Source organism: Aotus nancymaae, unplaced genomic scaffold (assembly GCF_030222135.1).
Source record: "Aotus nancymaae isolate 86718 unplaced genomic scaffold, 86718_ANA_hifiasm-v0.15.2.pri h1tg000059l, whole genome shotgun sequence".
Taxonomy (NCBI): domain Eukaryota; kingdom Metazoa; phylum Chordata; class Mammalia; order Primates; family Aotidae; genus Aotus; species Aotus nancymaae.
The window spans coordinates 3,526,236-3,549,375 of NW_026988473.1; the positions used below are offsets into that span (position 1 = coordinate 3,526,236).

The window sequence follows — 23,140 nt, forward strand, 5'->3', positions numbered from 1 at the left end:
ATCGTGAGCTGAGAGCTTCATGATCACTGGGGCTTCTGGGTCCCTCCTCTTCCTGGCTGTGCAGGCCCAGTGCCTTCCCTCGTGAGGTGCAGGAGGGTTTAAAGCCTTGTGACAGTGATCTATTGCATGTAACAAATCACTCCAAAATGTAGTGGATTAAAAAAAGATTTAATTCCCCTCATTCTGTAGGACAGCAGTTTGGGCGGGGATCAGCTTGGTAGTTCATCTGCTGGTCTCATCTTGGGGCTCTGGTCTCATCTTCCTGGGGTTCCTGTCATCTGTGGCTCAACTGGGGCTCCAGTGTCTAAGATGGCTTCGGTCATCCCATAGCAGGACCTGATGCTGGCTTTTGGCTGGGGGCCTCAGTTCTCCATGCAGCCTCAAATCTGTCTGGAGGCTTGGCTGGGCATCTTCACAGATAGTGGTCTCAGGTTTGCAAGAGGGCAAAGGTGAAAGCTGTAAGAGTGTTTGAGGCCTAGCCTCACAGTGGGCCAACATCTCTTCCCTCACATCCTGTTGGCCACAGCAAATCAGAAGTCCAGCCCAGATTGAGACAGGAAACAGATTCCACCGTTTTTTTTGTTTGTTTGTTTTTTGAGACAGGGTCTTGCTCTGTTGCCCAGCCTGAAGTGCAGTGGTGTGGTCTCAGCTCACTATCACCTCTGTCTCCTGGGTTCAAGTGATTCTTCTGCATCAGCTTCCTGTGTAGCTGGCACTACAGGTTCACGCCACCATGCCCAGCTAATTTTTGTATTTTTAGTAGAGATGGGGTTTCACTATGTTGGCCAGGCTGATCTTGAATTCCCGACCTCAAGTGATCCACCTGGCTTGGCCTGCCAGAGTGCTGGGATTACAGGTGTGAGCCACTGTGCCTGGCCTGATTCCACCTCTTAAGGAGAGGAGTGGCAAAGAATTTATGGCCATATTTAGTCTCCCATAGGCCTGAAGGCCCCCATTAATGATCTGAGCAGGTCACTCTGCCCTGAGTAGCCCCACATCTGACATGCCACCACCTTCCTCCCTTAAGCCCGCACTGTAAAGAAGCAGGTGTTCATTCTGCAGACCACTCCGCAGGTATCAATCAGTTAGGAGTGGCAAACGGCATTTGGCTCAGTGGTCAATTGCATTTTTGAAGATGGTCACTAATATATCTCCCATCCCACATGCTATTCTAACAATGTGACATTGACAAGCCTCCTCAGAAAGATGAGATCCTATATTCCCTTCCCTTGAAACTGGGTGGGCCTTCATAATAGCCTTGACCGATGGAAAGGGGCAGAAGTGATGCCATGTGACTTCTGAGGCTAGATCATAAAGAGCAACACAGCTTTCACCCTGTCAGACACTTGTTCTTGGAACCTAGTCACCATGTTCTGAGGAAGATCAAGCCACGTGGAGAGGCCCTGTGTGGGGGTTCCCACTAGTAGCCCTAGTTAGGCCCTCAGCCCTCAGCCAGTGTCAACTGCCAGACATGTGAGTGAATGAGCATTCTGATGATTCCAGCCCCAGCTTTTGAGTTTTCCAGCAGAGGCCCTGGATGTCATGGAGCAGAGAAGTCATTCCTATTGTGTCGTATCTGAGTTCTTGACCCACAGAAGCCAGGAGAGAGCATAATAATTACTGCTCTTTTAAGTCACTAGGGTTAGGATAATTTGTTATGTGGCAGTAGATGATTAGTAAAGGCTGCTGGTAACAGAGACAAGAAAGAACAGTGGCCTTAAGCAGACTTACGGTTTCTTTCTCTTTCTCATTGAAGTTTGGAGGTAGGCAACCCAAGGGATGATATAGAAATTTGCATGGTGTCATCAGAAGCCCAGCATCTTTTACCTTGTTGCTCTGCTATCTTCAGCATGTGGCTACAATTTTCAAGGTCACTTCCTGATCCAAGATAGCTGCTGGAGTTCCAGCTATCACATATGCATTCCAGGCTGAATGCAGGCCAAAGCAGAGAGGACAAAAATGGCCTTCACCAATACTGTTTCTATTCAAGGGACATTCTTGGAGATCCCTTCCAACACCTTCTGTTTATATCTCATATCCTAGAATTCAGCCACACAGTCACATCATATATGCCAGAAAAGCTGGCAATGTTGCCTTTTAGCTGGGCACGTTGCCATCTGCAGCAAAACTGGGGTTCTGTTACTGGGGAAGGGAGGAGAATGGGTAGTGGCCAGTGGGCAGTTGTTGGCTATGGTATTAGCGCGGAATGGTGGAAGAGGGAAGTCTTTCCCTCGGCAAGGGGCTGGAACCATCATGCTGGCCTCCCTACCCGCTGAAGCCTCTTTTCCTTTTTTTTTTGAGACCGTCTCACTCTGTCATCCAGGTGGAGTGCAGTGGCGCAATTTCGGCTCACTGTAACCTCTGCCTCTCAGGTTCAAGTGATTCTCCTGCCTCAGCCCACCACCACACCCAGCTAATTCTTGAAATTTTTGTAGAGATGGGGCGGTGTTGGGGGAGCGTCTCACCATGTTGGCCAGGCTGGTCTCGAACTCCTGAACTCAAATGATCCACCTGCCTTGGCCTCCCAAAGTGCTGGAATTACAGGTGTGAGCCACTGTACCTGGCCACCTGCTGCAGCCTTCTTTAATGTTTGGGCACCATAGGGTTTTCCACCTAATTTGCTTCTGAATGAGGAATCGATTTCACTCCCAAAGAAGAGAGGCTGTGGGCGAATGCACAGGGAGAGCTCTGGTCTTTCACTCCACCCTCCCCAGGGAGGCAGGATGTAGCCGGACTTTTGCTAAATATCCTAAAATGCCACCTTGACTGTATCTTGTCCCTGCCCAACCACCTTCCATGGCTCCAGATTGCCCAGTTTGCTTCAGTTTAAGGACAAATTCTAGGGTTTGGGATGGAAGCTGCAGCAAAGCCTTCCACGGCTTCTGGCTTCTATCTCCTCGTCACAGCTCACCTCATGCCTGGCAGCCAGGCCTTTGTCTGGGCAGCATCGGCTGTCCAGGACACTGCCTGCCCTGTCTTGGCTTGGGGAAATTCATCCATTCTCAGCATCCTTCCAGGGTCACCACTAGCCCTTATGGCACCTTTGTGTGGATGGGAAAAGGGTCCCTTTCTCCAGGTGGATGCAGCTCCATGCCAGAGTTTGAGGAGCGGCCCGCAGGCTGATTCCACCCACACTTGCCCCTACGCCCGCTGCCCTTGTGCAGTGAACACCCTGCACTGCTGCTCGTGTGATGATGCCACTTCCAGGAATCTTTCAGAGCCTGTCAGGGAGTCAGGACCTTCCTCTGTCCTGATGTTTTCTCTGCCTTTGGATTCCATGCCAGCCTGCCCTGGCTCTCGGCTGCCCTTTCCGGCTTTGTGTCCTCCGACCTGCTTCGCGCCCATTCCCTCAAACTGATAATGTCGGTAGCTTCTGGGGGCACTGAATTCTAGTCACAGACCACAGCTCTTTCTCCCCACTTTGGGGACCAGCCACCACACCCTTAGCCCTCAGCATGCCCAGCAGCAGACTGGAATCCCCCCACTGAGCTGGAAGAAGGGCCACCTTGATAATGCCTTAGAAGTGATCTGGGCCCAGACACCAGAGTCAGGGAATGCTCAGAGTGACTCACACTTGAGTCTCAGAGGCCCCAGGCTGGGCGGGGGAGGGTTCCTCTCCTTGGCTCCCCTCGTTGTTCCTAGAGCCCAACTCTGAGTCCCCTCCCAGAACCCATCATCGTGCCCTGAACCACGGTGGCCCATAATACTTGCAGTGGTGGCCTCAGACACACGACCCAGGAATGCACAGGCCTTCCATTCCATACCTTTATTTAATCTGCATCTTCTTGGCCTCCTCCCTTCCCCCACCCCTCAGAGGGAGTGAAAGCCCTCATAGGAAGGGAAGGAACTCCTCTCTCCTCCCTGGAGGAGGGACAGTGTCCCCTGGGCCAGGACCCATTGATGGGAGAAGCAAGGGCCTGCATGATGGAGCAAGGGCATCGTCCAAGAGGCTAAGGCTGAGGCTGGGCCCCTCGGATGCCCTCTGGGCCTGGCCTCCACAGATCATCAGGAAAGTGAAGAGTAGATAAGGCCGGGAGGGCGAGGAGAGGGGAGAAGGCGTCCTGGGTGTGCGTGGCTGATGGGGGCAGACGTGGACTTTGGGAGGCAGGAGCAGAGGCCAGGGGATGTGGCAACCAGGTGGGGCCCTGAGAAGAAACCCCAGGTTGTAGCGGTGGCTGAATGTGAGGGGGAGGGTGTGGGGGGTACCAGGGGAAACAGCATGGGTGGGCAGGGCAAGGCTGTGCTCCCAGAACCAGGCTCCCAGTGGAGGGGCCGCACTGCTAAGTCCAATCAGGGACTGGCCCTGAGCAGCGGGCGAGAGAGCAGACGGAGAGGGGCCTATCAGAGGAGGACGGAATGTTGGGTGAGTAGCAGGGCCAAGGTCGCGGTGCCACCACAGCCAGCTCTTCAGCCCCAGGGAAGCCAACCTGGCTGGGCATGGCCCCAACCCGCCAATTTGTGCTTCTGCATCACTGGAGGGCTCCCAGTGTGGCCTCAGCCCCCACAGAGAAGTGTCCACAGGCAGCCTCTGCTGCAGGGGACAGCTGGCCCTGGGAATCCTCTGTCTCAGCCTTTCTGGAAGCTTCTCCTGCCGTTCCTGAGAGGCCTCCAGGCCAGATCATCTGCCAACTTGGGGGGTGCAACATGGTCGGGGGAAGCCATGCTGGGGGCGGTTCTTAGGCTCAACTTAGGTGGCGTCCGTTTCCTCCAAATCGACCACGGGTCACTGCATGTTAGTCTGTTTAAAGACCCCCACCCCACCCCACCCCCACCCCCACCCCACTCCCGCCCCTTGTGTGTGGCTGGTCTGTTTTCCCGCCTGTTTCGGACGACAATCACTCGGGCATCTAAGCCCATGGTGGGACGGTGAGAGGGGGCCACTCTGGGGGCCGTTGGGGGTCTCAGAGCGCACCCTGCCCATCCCCCTGGCAGCCGCTGTCTCCGTGGACAATGAGCACCGGGAAGTAGAGGGCGTCCTCGTAGCAGGGCGGGCTCTCCAGGGGTTCCGTGTCCTCTCCACGGCGCCCCAGCGGCCCCCCGCTCAGGCTGCGGAAGACCCCTGGCGTGGCTCGGCCCCCGGCGCCCAGCGAGAGGCGGCTGCGGCTGAAGGGCAGGCGGGGCCCGCTGGGCCGGGCGGGGGGCAGCGAGTTGCTGCTGACGGAGCGGCGGCAGCGCTGGCAGCCTCGGAGGTAGGCGCCCGAGCCCGCGCCCATGACCACGGCCTCCGAGTAGCTGGGCACCAGCTGCCGGTTGGAGCAGATGTGCCACTCAAGCTCGGTGAAGTCCACCGTGGCCACGCGGGACAGCGGGGGCCCGCTGGGCATGGCCCCGGGCGGGGGCGAGCTGGCGCCGAAGAGCTTCTCCACCTGGTAGTGCACGTGGGCCGTGCCGTAGGCGGCCACAACGCGCAGGGGCCACGACAGCGTGGCCGCAGACACGAGCCAGAAGACCCAGGCGCGCGCGTACCAAGGCGGGCTGCGGGGATCGGCGAAGACCATGAGCGACTCGCGGAAGTCCACGTCCTTCAGGTGCATGCCCTCGCGCGCCTCCAGGTAGTCGTCCAGGCCCTCGTTGGCGCTGAAGAAGCGCGCCCGCTGCGTGAGGTACGAGGCCTCGGCCTCGGCGCTGCCGAAGCTGAAGCACTTGGTGAAGCGCAGCCGCGTGGCCGCGTGCTCCGCCAGCCCCACCAGCTCCTTGGAGACGTCGCGGACGCCATGCGCCGAGTAGTCAAACTCGCCGCGGGCCGTGCGGCTGTCGGCGCGCTCGTGGTACACCTGCGTGGTTGTGTAGGCGTCGCCGTTGCGGTAGCGCGTGATCTGGCGGGTGCGCCGCACGTAGTGGTAGCTGGTGGCCTTCCACCAGACGCATGGCGGCGCCTGCTGCAGCCGGCGGATCAGTGCCAGTACCGTGTGGGCGTCGGTGCGTGGCGCCTGGCAGGACCGCACATGACAGTGCCAGCACTCGGCCAGGTAGAGGAGGTAGAGGAGGGAGACGAAGGCCAGCGGGATGTACAGGTAGCCATCGGAGCAGGGGCTGGCCGGGTAGGTGGGTGGTGGGCCCCCAGCACCCCGGGCCAAGGCAGCCTCGGGCCCCAGGACCAGCCGAGGCACCGTGGCCAGGCGACACCAGGCCACCACGGCCCCGCAGGCGTGGATGAGCAGCGTGAGGAGCAGGCACTTCCAGTGCGACTCGCGGCACAAGGAGCTTCCCAGGGACTGTTTCAGGGGGCGCTGCTGCAGGTGGGCAGAGAGAGGGAAGCTGTGTCAGGTGGGGCCATCAGTGGGGCCTGCACTCTGCTTAACCTGGCTGAGGGAGGTGACGCCATGAGCCCCACTTTACAGAGGAGGAAACTGAGGCTCAGAGGGATGAGCAGCTTGCTCCTGGCCTCACATTTCCAGCTCACTCACAGTGGCACTGCAGAGTCAAACTCAGGCCTCCCTGCTCCAAACCCATCCTCCACTGTGCCCTGCTAGCACTCAGCCAACCACACATAGGACACACCAGGCCCACCTCAGCCAGGAGGAATGGATCCTCACACTGGCTATTGAGAAAACTGAGTTCTGGTCCTGGCTCTGCTCTGATTTGCTGTGTGGATTTAGCTATATCTCTGCCCTCTCTGGGCCTTGATTCCTGGTCCTGTTGGTCTGGGAAGCCAGGGTGGAGGGGGCCTGAGGGGTAAACAGTATGGGCTTTGGAGTTTCACTGCCCAGGAGCCAGTGCTGGCTCCACCACTTACTGTATGACTTGGGCAGCTCCCTCATCCTCTCTGGACCTCAATTTCCTCATCTGTAAACCGAGTCTGTTGTGAGGATTCAATGAGATCATATGTGTGAAGATCTTAGCACAGGGTCTGGTCGTGGGAATAAATATGATCACCTTTACCCTGAGACTCCCTCTGGTCCCTTGTTCTATAGGGACTCAGGAGATTCAGTAGAGGCTTTTAAGTCAACAAGAAAGAGGGTGTGTTGAGAACGGGGGAGGTGCGAGTCTTGGGGTGGGGAGCAGATGGAGGGCCGTCCTCCACTCCCCATCTGTGCTAAACGAGGGGGTGAGACACTGCTGCTGGGCATCAGGGGCCACTCCCTGGCCCAGAGGGCTTGCCACACCCTCCCTGGCAGGGATGCCAGCCTGGCCACCTCACCCCCCAGGTGCCTATGGAGAGAGAAGCTGGTAGGGATGAAGTGGAGAGAGGGGAAGGGTACAAAGGGGAGGAAGAAAGTGAAACAACAAAAGAGGGGTTAAGGGACCACCTCTCCTGCCCAGACCTACCAGGCCTCCAGAGGCCCAGGAGGAGAGGAACCACCCCCCAGCCCAGCCCAGACACTGCCTGTCCCCATCATCCAGCACGGAGCACAGCGCCACCTGACCTGCAAGGCCTGTCGGGTGCATACACACTTGTCCACGCCCCTCCAACACATGCTCATCACAGACCCACCCACCATGGAGGGCCACACTGCCGGTCACACAGGAAACTGCAGACCCTCACCTGTCCCCAGGGCACAGACTCCCACAACTGTAGGATGTTACACACACATACATACACACGCACGCCACAGACCCATCCACCACAGAACACACACACACATACATGTTACACATGCAGTGAAGCCCAGAGACATACCAGACCTTCACCTGACCACACTGCACATCTCCCCGCCCCCCACAGCAACCTGACACCCACGCTCCTCAGACTCCACAGGGAGAGACCCACCCACAACAGGACTTGCTCACATGCACACACCTAGACCACTGGGTGACAATCCGAGTCACGCACCCACTCACCCCTCACCTGACTACAGGGCACACAGGTTCCACCCAAGGTGTAGGGCACACACACCCACACAGCACACACAAACAAGCAGGCTACATTCACCCAAACGCACATACAGCCCCACTCACCACCCTATCACCCACACATCACTCAGGGCCCCAGGTCCTGCAGACCTTCCTGGTTAGGGCTGAGGAGGGCCATCGGGGTCGCAGTCAGCAGAATGGGCCCTCAGTCCTCACCTCCGGGACAAGGAGAAGGGGTACCCAGGCAACACCCTTCTTCTTCCCCTCCTCCCCTCCAGGCCCTGAGACTGCTGCTGCATTGCAGGCACTGCCCGAATACCTCGTGAGCGGCTGGGCCGGGCTAGGGACCTGACCCCACCGCCCTGGAGGTGGGGGCAGCAACCCCCGCTGCGCTGCGGCACGGGGACGTGTGGGGGCCAGGCGCTGACGTCACAGGACGGGCGAGGCTGGATGAGGGGGCGCCGGGGGCGGAAGTCGCCCCCCACATAGCTGCCCAGCCGCCCCACCCCTACCCCCAACGCTGGACCCTGGGCCCAGGGACCCCTGGCAGGACGCAGGTGACCCCAATGACGTCATTGGCCATAGGGGCTCTGGGACTTCCCTCCTCAGCCCCTCTCCTGGGGTCGCCTTCTGCACTGGTCCCCCTCACGCTCCGGCCCCCCATCAGCGCCAGGTACCTCTTCCCGCAGCGGCTCGCCGTCCGGGATGAGCGCGGGAACCTCCCCGCCGTCGCCAGCGCCGTCCTCGGGCATGGTGTCCTGGCTGCTTGGGCGGCCCCAGCCTGGGCACCGGGCATGATAGGGGGGAGCGCGGAGGGCTGCGGCGCGGCCCCCGGGGGCGTCCGCTCGGCTCGGCGGCCGCGGAGGGAGTGCGCGGAGCTCGAGCCCGAGCGCGGCGGCGGCAGCGGCGGCGTTGGCGGCCCGGGTGCCCGGCGCCCCGCCCTCCGCTGACCCCGCCCCCGCGGCACCGGCGGCGCCGCCGGCAGCGCCTGGCACCGCAGACGCTCCGCCTGCCCCCGAGAAGCCCCGCTGGGCGGCTGGACCCCTGGTTTCTCCTCCAGCCGCGCTCGCGCTTGCGACCTTGAGCTGGTCTAACCCTCTGTCGCCTGGGCTTCCCGGACTGTAAAACGAAAAAGGAGAATCTCCAAAGTGGGTGGGCGCCCGCGGGGTCCCGTCTCTAAGGAGTAGGCCCAGAGCTAAGCCCACCCAGACCCCATCCCCGAAGCCTCACTTGTTGGGGAAGAGGGCAGTAACAGCTGAGAAAGGCGTGATGAGTCTCACTGGCTGGGAAGGGGTGCTGGGCTCAGCTTAGGGCAGGCAGACTGGGGCCAAGATACAAGGGACCCTAGGTTTCGTGACCTTGGGCCAGAAGGCTCCACTCCCAACCTCAGTTTTCCCATCTGAGAAATGGGGATAGAGGTCGGTCTGAGTGGCTCACGCCTGTAATCCCAGCACTTTGGGCGACCAAGGTGGGAGGATCGCTGGAGCCCAGGAGTTCCAGCAACCTTGGAAACATGGTAAAACCCTGCCTCTACGAAAAAATTTTAAAATGAGCTGGGCTGTGCACCTGTATTCCCAGCTACTTGGGAGTTAAGACAGGAATATCAACTGAGTCTGGGAGTTAGAGGCTGCAGTGAGCTGTGTTTACACCACTGTGCTCCAGTCTGCGTGACAGAGTCAGACCCTGCCTCAAAAGAAGAAAGAAGAAGAGAAGGAGGAGGAAGAGGAGAGAAAAAAAGAAAGAAAAAGAAAGACAGAAAGGTTTTGGATTCAGTTTACAGGCATCCATCCTGCCCTATGTTTCAGCCTGTGTGACAGAGTAAGACCCTGTCTGGAAGGAGGAGGAGGAATGAGGAGGAACAGGTGGAGGAGGAGGGAAAGAAAGAAAGAGAGAGAGAGAGAGAAAGAAAGAAAAAGAAAGAGAGAGAGAAAGAAAGAAAGAGAAAAAGAAAAAGAAAGAGAGAGAGGGAGGGAGGGAGAAGGAAGAGAGAGAGAAAGAAAGAAAAAGAAAGAGAAAGAAAGAGACATAGAAAGGTTTTGGATTCAGTTCACAAGCATTCATCGTGCCTTGCAGGGACATGGGAACTGGCTTGCATTGGATGACCCCCTCCCAGGTACACGTGGCCCTAGTACTACTTCCTGGCCCTCTAGGGCCTCAGATCTTCATACCCGTGCCTGGGTCTGGCTTTGCTCCCAAACTAAACAATCTGGGTCGAAAATGAGCTGCAATACTGGTGGGTTAATTCGTTTTGTATGTGCGTGTGTTCCGGCAAAGAGCAACTCAAAAACCATTCAATTAAACACCCCACAGGGTGCGGTGGCTCACATCTGTAATCTCAGCACTTTGGGAGGTTGAGGAGGGCGGATCATGAGGTCAGTGGTTTGAGCCTGGCCAACATGGTGAAACCCTGTCTCTACTAAAATACAAAATTAGCTGGGTGTGGTGGCGGGCTCCTATAATCCCAGCTTCTCAGGAGGCTGAGGCAGGAGAATCGTTTGAACCTGGGAGGTGAAGGTTGCAGTGAACTAAGATCACACCATTGCACTCCAGCCTGGGGGACAGGGCGACTCTATCCCAAAAAATAAAAATAAAAAAAAAAAATAAGGCCTGCTTGGTGGCTGACGCCTGTAATCCCAGCATTTTAGGAGGCTGAGGTGGGCAGATCACGAGGTCAAGAGAGGGAGACCATCCTGGCCAACATGGTGAAACCCCGTCTCTACTAAAATACAAAAATTAGCTGGGCATGGTGGCGCACGCCTGTAGTCCCAGCTACTTGGGAGACTGAGGCAGGAGAATTGTTTGAACCCAGAGGCGGAGATTGCAGTGAGCCGAGATTATGCCACTGCACACCAGCCTGGTGCCTGGCATCAGAGCAAGACTCTGTCTCAAAAAATAAAATAAAAATAAAAATAAACACCCCTACCCACTTAAATGAGGTAACTGAGATGTAGACAGAGGAAAGAACTGGTCTAGGGTCTTATCTATTTATTATTTATTTATTGGACACAGATGTTTATTGGGTGTTTTCTGTATGCAAGTATTGTGCTTGGCACTGGGAAGACAAGGGTAGAAGTGAATGACAACAGGGCCTATCCTCATGGAACTTACATGCAGGGCAAATTCAGTGCACCCAGGGGGGGCCTAGAACCCAGTCTATGACCTCCACCCCTGGCCAGGTCAGGTCTCTGCTCCCTTTGTCCCTTTGAGAGGCAAGAACTGAACTGATTCTTAAAGGTAACTAGGCTTGTGGACAAGTGGATATGAGGGGGAAGGGCATCCCTGGTGGAGGGGACCTCTGGGCAATGGCACTGCAATCGGACCACGTGGGCTGAGTTTGGGGAGCAGTAAGGTCATCTGGTGTAACTAGACACCTGGTAGCTAATTAGAGAGGTCGCAGAGGACCTGATCGTGCTTTCTAGAAAGCGGTGGCTGAAGGTCTGTGAGAGGGATGCCTCTGAAGACTGTCTCCAGGGTTGGTGGGAGTGGTCAGAACCTGGGTGTAGAGAAAGGAACCCCAGGAACTACAAGTGAGGCTTGGGGGCCTCACTTCGAGAAGACCACAGGCCTGGTGATGACTCAGGAGTTTGGGCTGCAGCTTCGGGAGGCGGATCAGGACACCTCTGTCCCCAAATCTGCTGGACTACAGGAGAGTCTATGGGCAGGTCTGCCCCACCTATACCACCCAATCTCTGGGACTTCGGATCCTCTGGGCCGCAGTTTTGCAGTATGCGTGTATGTGTGCGTGTGGCCACGGGCTCGCTAGGAGTGTGTGGTTCGAGACCCCAAATCCTCCCATCAGCAGGCCCCCGAAAGTCTACAGGATGGCGGCAGAGGCGGGAGGGCATTTTCAGCACCGGACGGCGGACAGCACCCACGTGGAGAAGAGGAGTGGTAGGTGGGAGGAGTCGTCAGCATCCTGGGGCTTGCTGGGCCGTTCTGTCCCTGATAGGTCCAGCCTCCCACCACCACCTCCGGGGCTGCCGGGGCTCCGTTCCAGGACTGCGAGAAGTGTGAGGGACAGAGGAGGAAAACCTGCGCAGAGAGGGAGGGACAGGGGCCCCGAAGGGCAGGGCTTGGTCGAAACTGGACGGCCCTATTCCCTCCTGGAGTACGTCCCACTAGTGAAGCTTCGTTCCTGACTCCGGCCGCAAGTCTCCTCTCGTCTCCCTGGTGTAGTCGTGGCAGTGTGCGTCAAGTGCCTCACCGCGCAGGCGCGGAAATAATTCTCGCCCACCTTCTCCCTTAACCCTTCTATTGGGTGTTCCCACCGTGAACTGGCAAGCCCGTGATCCAATCCCAGGCACCAGAAGTCGCTCCGCCTGCCCCTAACCCGGATGTTGCCTTCTGCCGAATCCGCTCAGTCCAGAGCCCGTCAGTAGCCAATTGGGAGAGGGGAGAGGCGAGCCGGCGCCACCGTTGAGCCAATGACAGGCGCGGGGGATGACGCCGCGCGGCCGCGACCGGCGGGGCGGCGGACGTGTAGCGCGGCCCGGTGGCCTCGGTCGGTGCCTCGGGCGCGGAGCAGCTGCTTTATTAGTATTCGCACCCACGAGGCGGCGCAGCGGGCCCTCGGGGAGGGAGAGCGAGCGTCGCGGCCATGGCTTATCACTCGGGCTACGGAGCCCACGGTGCGTGGGGCGCGGGCGGGCGGGGGGGGCGGGGCGCGGCCGGCGCCGGGAGAGTCGGCGGCGCGGCCCGCTCACCCCGAGGGATATAGAGACTGGGACCTCTGCCCAGGGCGGGAGTGTCATTCGGGTTCCTGCCCCTCGCGACGCTGCCACGCGTCCCGGACTTCGCCCTCTCGGCCCAGTCCTGAGACCGGGCTGTGGTAGCACAGCTGGGAGTCTCATACCGGAATCGGGGGCAAACAGGGTCCGCCTCCGCCTCCAGAAACTCCTTTGGCTGTTGTGAGCCTGGCGGGGTCCCTGAGCACTGTCCAGGGACTCCGGGTAGCCAGCTGTCGCCTCTTCCTGCTTTGTTCACGCTAGGATGCCCTCCCAGTTATTTTCACCTAGCAAACTTCTACTCACTATGTCTCAGTTCAGAGGTCACTTCCCTTGAGAGGCCTCCAGAAACCCCAAGTGGACAACCAGTTCTAGGCACTGCCTCGGCTCTTCCTTTGCCTACATTTAGCAACGGATTTCTCGCGAAGGATCCCTCATCAAAGTTCTTTCTCAGCTCCCCCTCACCCAGCTTGGGGTCCCCTCACTGATTGTACCTGCAAGACCCGTGCAGGGCCGTCCAGCCAGGGAGGGGGCGGTGGTTTGGGCTTATGCTTGGTATTTCTGTCACCTACTCTGATCTCTCCAAACCCACAGGCTCCAAGCACAGGGCCCGGGCAGCTCCGGATCCCCCTCCGCTCTTCGAGGACACAAGCGGTGGTTATTCCAGCCAGCCCGGGGGATACCCAGCCCCAGGAGCAGACGTGGCCTTCAGTGTTAACCACTTGCTTGGGGACCCAATGGCCAATGTGGCTATGGCCTATGGCAGCTCCATTGCATCCCATGGGAAGGACATGGTGCACAAGGAGGTGTGGCCTGCCCCCAGGGCACGGGTGGCAGAATTTTTGGCTAGGGCTGGGGCATCTCAGAATTCCACCCGATTCCTCACAGTGCCCTCAGGGAAGGAGCACGCAGAGGGGTACCCTGTGGCCTGGGGTGCGGCTTGCCCACAGCCTCCTCTCTCCCCTCCCAGCTGCACCGTTTTGTGTCTGTGAACAAACTGAAGTATTTTTTTGCTGTGGACTCAGCCTATGTGGCCAAGAAGCTAGGGCTGCTGGTCTTCCCCTACACACACCAGGTGAGCTTCCTACCAAAGGAGCTGGTGGGCCTTCCTCATCCTGCTCCAGTCTGGCCTCCAGAGCTCAACCCCCTTCTCTTTTCTCTTCTTCTCCTCCTGATGTGGCCGCTGCTGCCACTGCCAGAACTGGGAAGTGCAGTACAGTCGTGACGTGCCTCTTCCCCCCCGGCAAGACCTCAACGCCCCTGACCTCTATATCCCCAGTGAGTCTCTGACCTCGGCCGGGGAACGTGGCGGGGACTTGTGTCTTGAGGGATGAATGGGAAGCTCAGCTACCGAGTCAGCACCTGCTCTTGGTGCTGTGTGTATGTGTGGCAGTTGCAAGACACCAGGGAGGTAGTGCAGGGTGACCTGTAAGGAGCTTCCTGGATGTGCCTTCAGTGTCCCCAGGACACCCTTTTGAGACCTTCCTGTCTCTTGATTTGGACTATGTCTCTCCCCAGCCTGGAGCTCTGGGTTTAGGCCTGGCTTTGCAGCTTCCAGCTGTCGGACTTCGGGCTGGTTATTTGTACTGTTCAGTAAAACAGGACTAATATAGTCACTACCCCAAAGGGTCGTGGGAGAGATTCAGTGAGGTGATACTGGCTCAACACCTCACCTGGCACACAGGAAGGACATAGCAAATGAAGGACATCATTATTACTTGTCCTCCAAGGTGTGCTGTTATCCCTTCGTGGTGGCTCCCTTCTGGGTTCCCACAACTGCCTGTCCACATGGCATTTTTCAGGCTGCCCACATGTGCAGCTGACTCTTCTCTGCCCTGTTGGCTGCACGGGGCTAGGACCATCGTAGACACCCACGGGGAGTGAGTGTGCAGGGGCCAGCCCAGAGGAGCTTCCAGTGAGGGCAGCCAGCCTCGGTGTGCTGGGCAGGGCAGGGGTTCTTCCCTCCTTCATCCCGTTTGCCCGTCGCAGCCACTGTGTAAGGCTGGAACTGGTGTCCCTGTTTTACATGTTGAAGCCAAGCCTCAGAGGAACTCGGTATTGTTGAGGCCTTAGAGTTGACAGGTGGCAGAGCTGATTTTTTGAATCCAGACACTCCCCTTCTGGGGGTCACATTAGTGCTTTTTTTTTTTTTTTTTTTCCTTTTGAGACAGGGTCTCACTCTGTCACCAGACTTGAGTACAGTGGTGTGATTTTGGCTCACTCACTGCAACCTCTGCCTCTGAGGCTCAGGCAGCGATCCTCCCACCTCAGCCTCCTGAGTAGCTGGGACTACACGCTGTGGGCGCACACCACCACACCCAGCTAATTTTTGTATTTTTAGTAGAGACAGGGTTTTGCCATGTTGCCCAGGCTGGTCTTGAACTCCTGGGCTCAAGTGATCTGCCTGCATTGGCCTCCCAAAGTGCTGGGATTATAGGTGTGAGCCACTGTGCCCAGCCAGTTCTAGTGCTGCTTTAAGTGGGGCACAGGACAGAACTGAGCTGGAACTGCTGCTGAAGCCCGGCTCTCACGGGCTCTGAGCTTTTATGAGTACTGCTCCAAGTTAAACCTGGGATTCCCTGCATTGCTGGGCAGCCAGAGCCCCAGCCCCAGCCAGTGCCGAGGGCCAGACTTAGAATTGCTGACTAAGGTGAGATCACCTCCATGGCCCCAGACTCTAGGGACAGCATGGGTGTCCACTGAACCTACATTCTGGTCTTGCCAGAAATCAGTTTGGTCCCTGTCTAGGCGGAACAATGGCCTTGGCCCATGATCTGGTTTCTGAGATGCAGCAGAAACCGATGAGCTTTCCAGCACAGGGGCAGGAAAGGAGGTGGCTTGTGGTCCTGGGAGAAGAGTCAGGTGGATTTACACAGCAGGAGAGAGCTGTTGGGAAATAGGCATCCCAGGCAGAGCATTTGGGAGCAGAACGTGGAGGTCAGGCCATGCTGGGCTTTGCAGGGAAGGAAGTGTGGGGCAAAGATGTTGCGTCAGCATCCCCAAATGCCTAGTAGGGCAGCTCTGGTTGAGGAAGCCAGGCTGATGGCATCTCTGTGGCACTTGGCAGCGATGGCCTTCATCACCTACGTGCTCCTGGCTGGGATGGCACTGGGCATTCAGAAAAGGTCAGTGCCAGCCCCCTCCCTCACCCTCCCCTCCCTGTGAGCTCTTCTCCCCACCTCCCTAGGGCATATGTGGTGGTTCCCGCCCACCCTTTGTTGCCCCAGCCTCTCACCCTCACCCCTGCCTCAGGATGCCTGGCTCTGAGACGCCCCTCCTTCGGCACAGATTCTCCCCGGAGGTGCTGGGTCTGTGTGCAAGCACAGCGCTGGTGTGGGTGGTGATGGAGGTGCTGGCCCTGCTCCTTGGCCTCTACCTGGCCACCGTGCGCAGTGACCTGAGCACCTTTCACCTGCTGGCCTACAGTGGCTACAAATATGTGGGGTGAGCACCTGTGGGCCGGGGGGAAGTGGCCTTGGGTCTGGGCCTGTATAGCTGTAGCCTCGAACTGTGACCCTGGTCATGTCTTGGTACCTGGTGACCTCTAGCACTGCTCTGTTAAGGGGACCAGCTGTCTCTAGCAGTCTCCTGAAGACCTGAGTGCTATGCAGAGGTTGGGGAGGTGTTGAGAGTCACCCTGCGAGAGTCATGGGGAGAGAAAGGGGTCTCAGATCTAGGTCCTGGGGCTGAGTCCTGGGCCTTCCACATCGCTTTTGGGTCTGGGTCCCTGTGGGGACAGATTGAGAGTAAAAGGTGCTGGTGGGAGGCGGGGTCCAGCTGGGCTCTGGGTGTTGGGGGTAGGGCTAATCCCAGGCCTGGACCCCTGGGGGTCAGCAACCCTCTCCTCCTCCCACCCCAGAATGATCCTCAGTGTGCTCACAGGGCTGCTGTTCGGCAGCGATGGCTACTATGTGGCGCTGGCCTGGACCTCGTCGGCGCTCATGTACTTCATTGTGAGTCTGGTGCATCCCCCCATCCCCTACCTTCACTTGGGGGCAAACCTCCTCCTCCTGGCTAGGCTTCAGCTCTCCTTTCTTCCAGGTGTGCTCTTTGCGGACAGCAGCCCTGGGCCCCGACAGTGTGGGGGGCCCTGTCCCCCGGCAGCGTCTCCAGCTCTACCTGACTCTGGGAGCTGCAGCCTTCCAGCCCCTCATCATATACTGGCTGACCTTCCACCTGGTCCGGTGACCCCTGGCTCCAGATGGCACTGAGTTTTTCATTCATTGAAGATTTGATTTCCTTGACTTTGTCTGACCCTTGTTCCTGGGGCCTGATGGGGAGGTGCAGATACCTCTGGGCCTCTGGGGGCCGGGCTTGGGGCTGTCTAGGAAGAAGGTGGACCCAGGGAGGGCTTCATGACTTTGGTGACCTTGCTACTGCGTTGTAAGGGTTTCAGCAGCCTCAGCTGTGAAAGAGAAGATGGAAGGAGGCTGCCGAGGGAACCCAGAAGGCATCTGATCCCTCTGGGTGGGGGCTCCAGCAGGGTCTGTGAGCTAGTAGGATGAGATGAGCCAGGCTGGGGATTCAGCTTAGGGCTGCCCCCTATACAGTCCCCTGAACCGGCCCCCATCTCCTCTTCAAGCTTTCCAGGAGCAGAACCGGGGCCCACATATTTGCAGTAGTTTATTCATGTTTTGTCACAAATGGCCGGGGAGGGGGTGCCGGACTCCTCCAGGCGACATAGAAAATAGGTCCAAGAGACAAGGTGGGCCGAGGTTGGGGCACATGGAGACAGGGCTGGAGAAAGAGCCTGGGGGAGAGGGGAGGGCAGACTAGGGGTGGGGCTGCCCCCCTGCTGAGCCTGCTCATTCCCGGTGTGGGTGCCCCCCCACCTGCAGGGGGAGCCTCAAGGTGGGGGTGGAGGGGGGTGGCCCAGAATTTCCAGGGTCAAGCTCTGCCCCTTGGCAGGGCCCAGGTTTCCCCCGAAATGGACAAGGCTGGAGGTCCTGCCCCTTCCAGGACTGACTGCCATGCCCATAGGCTGGCAGAGGAACCCCTGCCCCTAGAGCTCTGCCCAGCCGCTCTAGTCCAAGGGGGAGGGCTCTGAAGGCGCGGGGGGGGGGTCCCCGCAGCAGCAGTTTGGGGTGTGGAGAGGCTGGGGGCACCAGTGCCCCCTCCCTCCCCAGGGCTGAGGCCTCTGCGGCCGAGGGGCAGGGCTGGGGGTGCACAGGCGTCCGGTCCGTTCTGGGCTTGCTCCCTGGCCGGCTTCCCCCTTAGAAACTCACCAGTGTATAAACCATACTGTGGGAAGATGAACCAGTGAGCCTAGCCCTGCACACACACAGCCACCCAGCTGCCCACCTGGCCCCACCCTGGGCTGCCCTCAGTCCTCAAGGGCAAAGGGCAGGAATTTGGGGTTGGAAGCATGATGCCAGGACATCCCTGAGTTCCGACTGCTGTGGGCAGGGCCTCACCTGTACAGGTAATAGAAGAAGGAGAGCAGGTAGAAGGCAAGTTTGCACCAGGACTCCTTCTGGCAGTAGTTGAGGATGTCAGCATTCATGATGGAGACCGCATCATACATGACCTCGGAGCCATCTGCAGGACGGTGGAAGTACCTGGGGCAGACAGGGGCTTGAGTCTGCTATCAGGGCTCCCACCCCCATCCTGCCCCTGTTCCCCATCTCAGCCTCCCCAAGGCAGCTGCTACCCTCACCTCCAGAGGTGGTAGAAGAGGAGGGGGATGTTGAGGCCCAGGGTCACCCACTCTGCTGCACACAGAAACATCAGACAGAAGAGGCCGTGGATGGAATATTCTGGGACCACCAGCTGGGGGAGTGAGGGTGAGAGGTCAGCGGCCTGGTGCTAGGACAGACCCAAGCTTCAAGGGCACAGAGAGGAGCTGGTGTTTGGAGGTGCCCACCCACCATGACCTCTGGGGACTAAAAGGCTTCTGGCTTCCCACTCCCTCCCAAGTAGCAGAGTGGATCAGACAGGCCCAAAAAGAGGAGGAAGGCCTGTTTCTGGGCCACAGACAGTGGGGGCAACGCTGGGCTAGGAGCCTCTTGCCCCTAGCCCTGACACTGACCTTCCTCAGGAGGCAGCAGATGCGTTCGATGTTTTTTAAACGCTCGCGCTGTTGGGGGAAGCAAAAGGCCGCGATGTGGGAGACAGAGAAGCAGGTACTGGAGCGGCTCCCACCGCCCTGCATGTGGCCGCCAGGGGGCGCCAGAACGGTCTCTGCGGCACAGTCGGCGCGGCCGGGAAGCAGCCGCGCCGTCCCCATGGCGACCGTCACCATGGAGGGGCCTTCACCCGCGTCTCCATGGCAACGGCCCAGAGCCTGGCAACCGCCGCCCTGCCAGGAGGAACTCAACCCTGAGCCCGCGCCAGGTGTTTGCTGGGGGCGGAGACAGAGAGGAAGGGGCATGGCGGTCGGCCCCCCACCCCACCCCCGCCTTCCCGTCTCCCACCCCCAGCCCACGACAGACGGAACGACAGACGGACGGACACACCTCGGCACAGCACATGTATCACTTACTGCCCGCGCAGGGTTCCCCTGGTCGATGGGGTTCTTGAAGTCGGTCCGCAGCTCGTCAAAGGCTATGATCTGGGGAGAGGGCGGGTGCCCGTCAGGGCTGAGGCTGCAGTTTATGGCCTCCCTCCAAGTCCTTCGGTGGGATAGGAGTTTACACAAGAGGACCGGGCCAGGTGGAGCTTGTTGCAAAGGTGGAGAAACAAGGCCCAGGGAGGAGCAGGGCCTGGTCCAAGGTCATCACAACAGTCCAGAGGGAACCCTAGGGTCTGGATGCCCAGTTCAGGTCCATGTCCACTACACCCACTTCCAAAACATCCCAAGACATGGCCTCGTGTCTACCCTGCCGGGTCTTAGGCCCTGTGCTGAGCACTGGAGCTCCAGAGGCCTGGGACGCAGCCCCTGCCCAGGAGGAACCCAGGCCCAGAGGGATGACTACATGCCAGGTGATCAGGGTTTGGGGTAGAGGGAGGACCAGGAGTGGGCGCTTAACCCTGTGTGCCGGGTGATGGAATGCAGGCCCAACTAGGAGTGGGTGTTGGTGAGCAAATGGAGGCAGTGCAGTCCAAGCAGCAGAAGGTACAATGGCAGAAGGGTGAGACATTCTGCAGGTTTCATGGGGCTGGCAGGACAGTGCCATGGTGGAAGAGGAGCTGGAGAGTCCAGCAGAGTCAGACATGGGCACCCTGTAAGGCCAGACCAGGAGTTTGGACTTTAACAAAAAGTATGGGGGGGGCACATTGAAGAGAACACAGCAGCATAGTGGGGTGGTCAGGTCCATGTCTTAGGATTGGTCCATGTATCAGGATTAGTGGGGCAAGGAATCTGAGCTTGCTGACAGTCACAGCTGAGATCTAAGTGGTCCTTCTGCTGGCCAGTATGTGGATTAACTCATTTAATGCTTGCGACAACCTAATGACTTAGGTACTAGTTTTATTTTCATGTCTGTTTTGCAGATGAGGAAGCTGAGATAGGTTAAGTGGCTTGTCCAAGGCCACACGGCTGGTTAGTGGCAAACCAGGATTCTAACCCAGTGTAACTCCAGGGTTAAAATTCCTAAGAACTGTGCCATACTCGGGCCAGACCCAAAAGAGGATGGTTTGGAGGGTTGGGAGCAGGGCTGGCGGTGGTCTGAGTGAGTAGAGTTGTAGTGTAGACGGAAGGTATGCGTGGGATTCTACAGCTCTTTTGGAGCCTGACTCCATAGGGTTCGAATGGCCGTGAAGTGAAGGGAGAAACCTAAGGTGCCTTCAGGTGTTAGGAGTGTCTGGCAGATGGTAGTGTCATTACAGGTGGAAACTCTCCAGGGGAGCAAGTGTTTGATGAGATGATGGGACCGGCCTGGGAGGAGCTGACAGGTGACTTGGGGAAAATGGGATGGCAGAGGAGCCTGCTGGGGTCCCCTCCCATCAGCTCCAGCCCTAGGATGAAACAGCAGGCCCACCACCCCCAGGCATCCCAGGCCCCAGACGGCACAGAGAGAAAGAACATGGGCTTCCTGGAGGGAGCTGAGGCCATCTGGACCACCCCACCCCAGCTCCCCATTGATCTGGGCAGCCGCTGCTTGGCACACACAGCAACAGGGTCCACAGGAAGCAGAAGGGTGCCGTCTGTGCCCCAGAGCTGGCACCACCAGCAGGCGGCGGGCGTCGCACCTCCCACCCCCCCAGGCTGCCTGGTGCTGACTCAGCCCCCCGGAACAAACAATCCCCCACGGTGACAGCTGACACACGTCACTCACTACTAGGGTTGCCTAGCAACCACTGGGGCCTGGGCTGAGGGTCTGGAGTGGGATCTGGGCTCCTGCCCTGTAAGATTCTAGTTCTTAGCAGCTGTGGACGGAGGACCACACCTCCTATCCCCTACACCCAGCAGGCCGCACTAGGCATCTGATGTGCACAGGTCCACTGTGCGAGGAACCAGACTCGGGACAAATGACTTGCTAAGATCGTCCAGCTAAATGGCTGTGTGGACACAGTGCCTCACACAAGCGCTCAATCAATATCTGTTGAATGAACAAAGACATTTCTTCAAAGCTTGGGCCTTTCAACCCAGCCTGGGCACTCCACAAGGGCAAGGCCTGGGTTTCATTCCTCCTTGAACCCCTCAAAGCCACCCAGAGCCTCATCTTTGGGAAGCATCAATGTAGGTGTGGTGGATGGAAAACTGCTGAGAATCCCCTAAGGACAGGGACACCACAGGGGCTATGGGAAGCCCCTGGGTGGGGAAGGCCCCAAAAAGGGGCTCCTTGAATTTCAGAAGCCCTCCCAGAGCTGGTCAACTGTGGCCCCCGGCTCCCTCCAGTTCTTAGAACCCTAGCCCTCCTGCCTCCACCCCACAGAAAGAAAAACAGAGTAACTCAGGGTGGTGGGGGAGGGAGGAAAGACAAAGCAACCAAGACCCAGAGAGAGAGCAGAGCCGGCCACGGAGTGACAGGGCTGAAGCTAGGGCACATGCTGAGGTGCCTGTAGGGGCTCACTCCTCATGCAGTAGGGGTTCAGCCAGTCCATGGAATCCTGATGTCAAACAGCAAGGCGGCAGGGGATGGCAAAGGGAAAGCAGAGGGAACCATGGAGCAAGGCGGCAGGTCCCAGGAAGAGAAAGGAGAGAGGAAGTGGGGAGCCCGGGAAAGAAGCAGGTGAGGCACCAGGAGGAAGGAGGGAAGAGCTAAAGGAAATGAGATGGAGAGGTAAAAGGACCCCCGAAAAGGAATGACAGTCAGGGAGGTGTGCGCGGGAGGTGTGAGCAGAGGATGCTGATCTGAGCTGGCCTGGGCCGAGCTGGGCAGGATATTACAGAGACAGGCACAGGGTTTGGGTGGGGGTGGGGAGGGAGGGCAGTAAAGTGGGGCCAGGGGCCCCCAACACTGAGCTGGAGGCTGATGGATAGTTCAGTAGTGAGAGGAAACGAGCCGGGCAGAGGAGGCCCTGGAGGAGAGGGGCCCGGGAGAAGAGGAGGAAGAGGGAGCCTGGGGGAAGCGATGGGTCGGATGCAGGATGAGGAATGGACATTTTGAAGAACCAGGTGTGGCTAGGCCAGAGTAAGGGACAGACCAAGGGGAATGTGAGACAAAAGGGAAGCGGGGCAGGAAGAGGAGGGAAGCTGGAAAATGGAGAGGAAACCTGGGAGGCTGGGAAGCCCCCAACAAGAGGGGTAGGGAAACCCAAGGTGAGCCGGTGGTGGGGGCTAGGTCTCTGGGAGCTTATGACAGCCAGCTGCTGCTTGGTCAGGAAGGGGGCTGGGAAGGCAAAGGGTTAATGGGCTCTGAGATCTGTGGGTCCTGTAAACAGATGCAGTTGCCATAGCAACCGGCTCCATCACTCTGGCTGGAAAAACCCACAAGGGGGGGGGCAGCAGACAGACAAACTGCCCGACGGACTAATGGAGGCGGCTGGATGGTGGGGGGGGGCGTACGTAGAAGATAAAGGATCAAAAATTCCTGAATTCCACCTGGGCTATATGGGGCAGAGGAGGGGGGCAGAGGAGGGGGTCAGGGACCGACTGACACACACACAGAGACAGGCGGGGGTGGCGGAGGAAGGGGGGCCCCAGGAAAAAAGCCGACCATGGGGGGTGTTAATGGGGGCGAAGCCGACAAGCCGATGGTTGGGGGATAGCAAAGAGGGGGCTCCAAGTTTCCCCGGGGCTCTGAGACCACCCGCCTTGGGCTCCTCCCGCTCCGCGTGCCCCCTGCCCCCCACCCCGCCCCCAGCCCCAGCCCCAGCCCGGCCTTACGTGCCAGATGACAAAGAAGATGAGGGAGGCGCACAGCACCAGGGTGAGCATGTAGCAGAACGCGGCGAAGGTGAACGCCATGGCCCCCGCGCCGGGCGGCGGCCCGGGGGGCGCCAGCGCGGGGCCCGGGCGCAAGGGGACGCCCCCCGGCCCGCGCTTAGGGCCGGCAGGGCATGGCCCGTGGGGCTCGAGGGAGGCGGGCGACGCGGCCGGGACCGGGGCCGCGGGGCCGTGGGGGGCGCGGGGCGCGGGCCGGTGGACTCGGGGGGCGCGTCCGCTGCCGGCTGCCCGGGCCCCGATCGCTCATCCTGCGATCCCTCGCCCGCGGCTCCCTCGCTCTCCAGCCCGCGAAGCCGGCGGGGCGGAGCCGGGGGCGGGGCCGCCGCGCGAGCAGCCTCGGGAGGGGCTGGGT

The 23,140-nt window shown here is 59.0% G+C and overlaps 3 protein-coding genes across 6 annotated transcripts; 1 reads left to right on the forward strand and 2 right to left on the reverse strand.

The window, feature by feature from the left end:
* Positions 1–4,805: 4,805 nt before the first annotated feature.
* On the reverse strand, positions 4,806–8,546 carry TMEM151A (transmembrane protein 151A). The gene is made up of 2 exons (XM_021673067.2): positions 8,472–8,546; positions 4,806–6,233 (listed from the first exon to the last, which is right to left on the reverse strand). Exons 1-2 carry the CDS (start codon positions 8,544–8,546, stop codon positions 4,902–4,904), a joined length of 1,407 nt encoding a protein of 468 aa, XP_021528742.1. The 3' UTR covers positions 4,806–4,901.
* A 3,700-nt stretch (positions 8,547–12,246) lies between these two features.
* On the forward strand, positions 12,247–16,762 carry YIF1A (Yip1 interacting factor homolog A, membrane trafficking protein). 3 transcript variants are annotated; one of them, XM_012462923.2, is made up of 8 exons: positions 12,247–12,422; positions 13,113–13,324; positions 13,489–13,593; positions 13,718–13,796; positions 15,586–15,643; positions 15,807–15,962; positions 16,378–16,471; positions 16,560–16,762. In XM_012462923.2, the coding sequence occupies exons 1-8, from the start codon at positions 12,392–12,394 to the stop codon at positions 16,704–16,706; spliced, it is 882 nt and encodes a 293-aa protein (XP_012318346.1). In that variant the 5' UTR covers positions 12,247–12,391; the 3' UTR covers positions 16,707–16,762. The 3 variants fall into 3 exon arrangements, with proteins under 3 accessions (XP_012318346.1, XP_012318348.1, XP_064220795.1); XM_064364725.1 differs by having other exon boundaries at positions 12,325–12,422; positions 15,771–15,962; XM_012462925.2 differs by lacking the exon at positions 15,807–15,962.
* On the reverse strand, positions 16,560–23,091 carry CNIH2 (cornichon family AMPA receptor auxiliary protein 2). Of its 2 annotated transcripts, none has more exons than XM_064364726.1 (6): positions 22,729–22,816; positions 19,000–19,068; positions 18,547–18,594; positions 18,175–18,287; positions 17,933–18,076; positions 16,560–16,923 (listed from the first exon to the last, which is right to left on the reverse strand). In XM_064364726.1, the coding sequence occupies exons 1-6, from the start codon at positions 22,807–22,809 to the stop codon at positions 16,920–16,922; spliced, it is 459 nt and encodes a 152-aa protein (XP_064220796.1). In that variant the 5' UTR covers positions 22,810–22,816; the 3' UTR covers positions 16,560–16,919. The 2 variants fall into 2 exon arrangements, with proteins under 2 accessions (XP_064220796.1, XP_021528744.1); XM_021673069.2 differs by lacking the exon at positions 16,560–16,923 and adding an exon at positions 17,129–17,759 and having other exon boundaries at positions 22,729–23,091.
* Between the last annotated feature and the right edge of the window lie 49 nt (positions 23,092–23,140).

What these genes read in the sequence shown, in the direction of transcription:
- CNIH2 (XM_021673069.2), bottom strand. Translation starts at nt 22,809, where the DNA reads ATGGCGTTCACCTTCGCCGCGTTCTGCTACATGCTCACCCTGGTGCTG. An exon ending in TCTTCTTTGTCATCTGGCAC is followed by an intron (nt 19,069 to 22,728) that starts GTAAGGCCGGGC and finishes CCCTCTCCCCAG; the next exon opens with ATCATAGCCTTTGACGAGCT. An exon ending in AGGGGAACCCTGCGCGGGCA is followed by an intron (nt 18,595 to 18,999) that starts GTAAGTGATACA and finishes TTCCCCCAACAG; the next exon opens with CGCGAGCGTTTAAAAAACAT.
- YIF1A (XM_064364725.1), top strand. Translation starts at nt 12,392, where the DNA reads ATGGCTTATCACTCGGGCTACGGAGCCCACG. An exon ending in CTCGGGCTACGGAGCCCACG is followed by an intron (nt 12,423 to 13,112) that starts GTGCGTGGGGCG and finishes CCAAACCCACAG; the next exon opens with GCTCCAAGCACAGGGCCCGG. An exon ending in GCACTGGGCATTCAGAAAAG is followed by an intron (nt 15,644 to 15,770) that starts GTCAGTGCCAGC and finishes CCCCTGCCTCAG; the next exon opens with GATGCCTGGCTCTGAGACGC.
- TMEM151A (XM_021673067.2), bottom strand. Translation starts at nt 8,546, where the DNA reads ATGCCCGAGGACGGCGCTGGCGACGGCGGGGAGGTTCCCGCGCTCATC. An exon ending in GCGAGCCGCTGCGGGAAGAG is followed by an intron (nt 6,234 to 8,471) that starts GTACCTGGCGCT and finishes GCCCACCTGCAG; the next exon opens with CAGCGCCCCCTGAAACAGTC.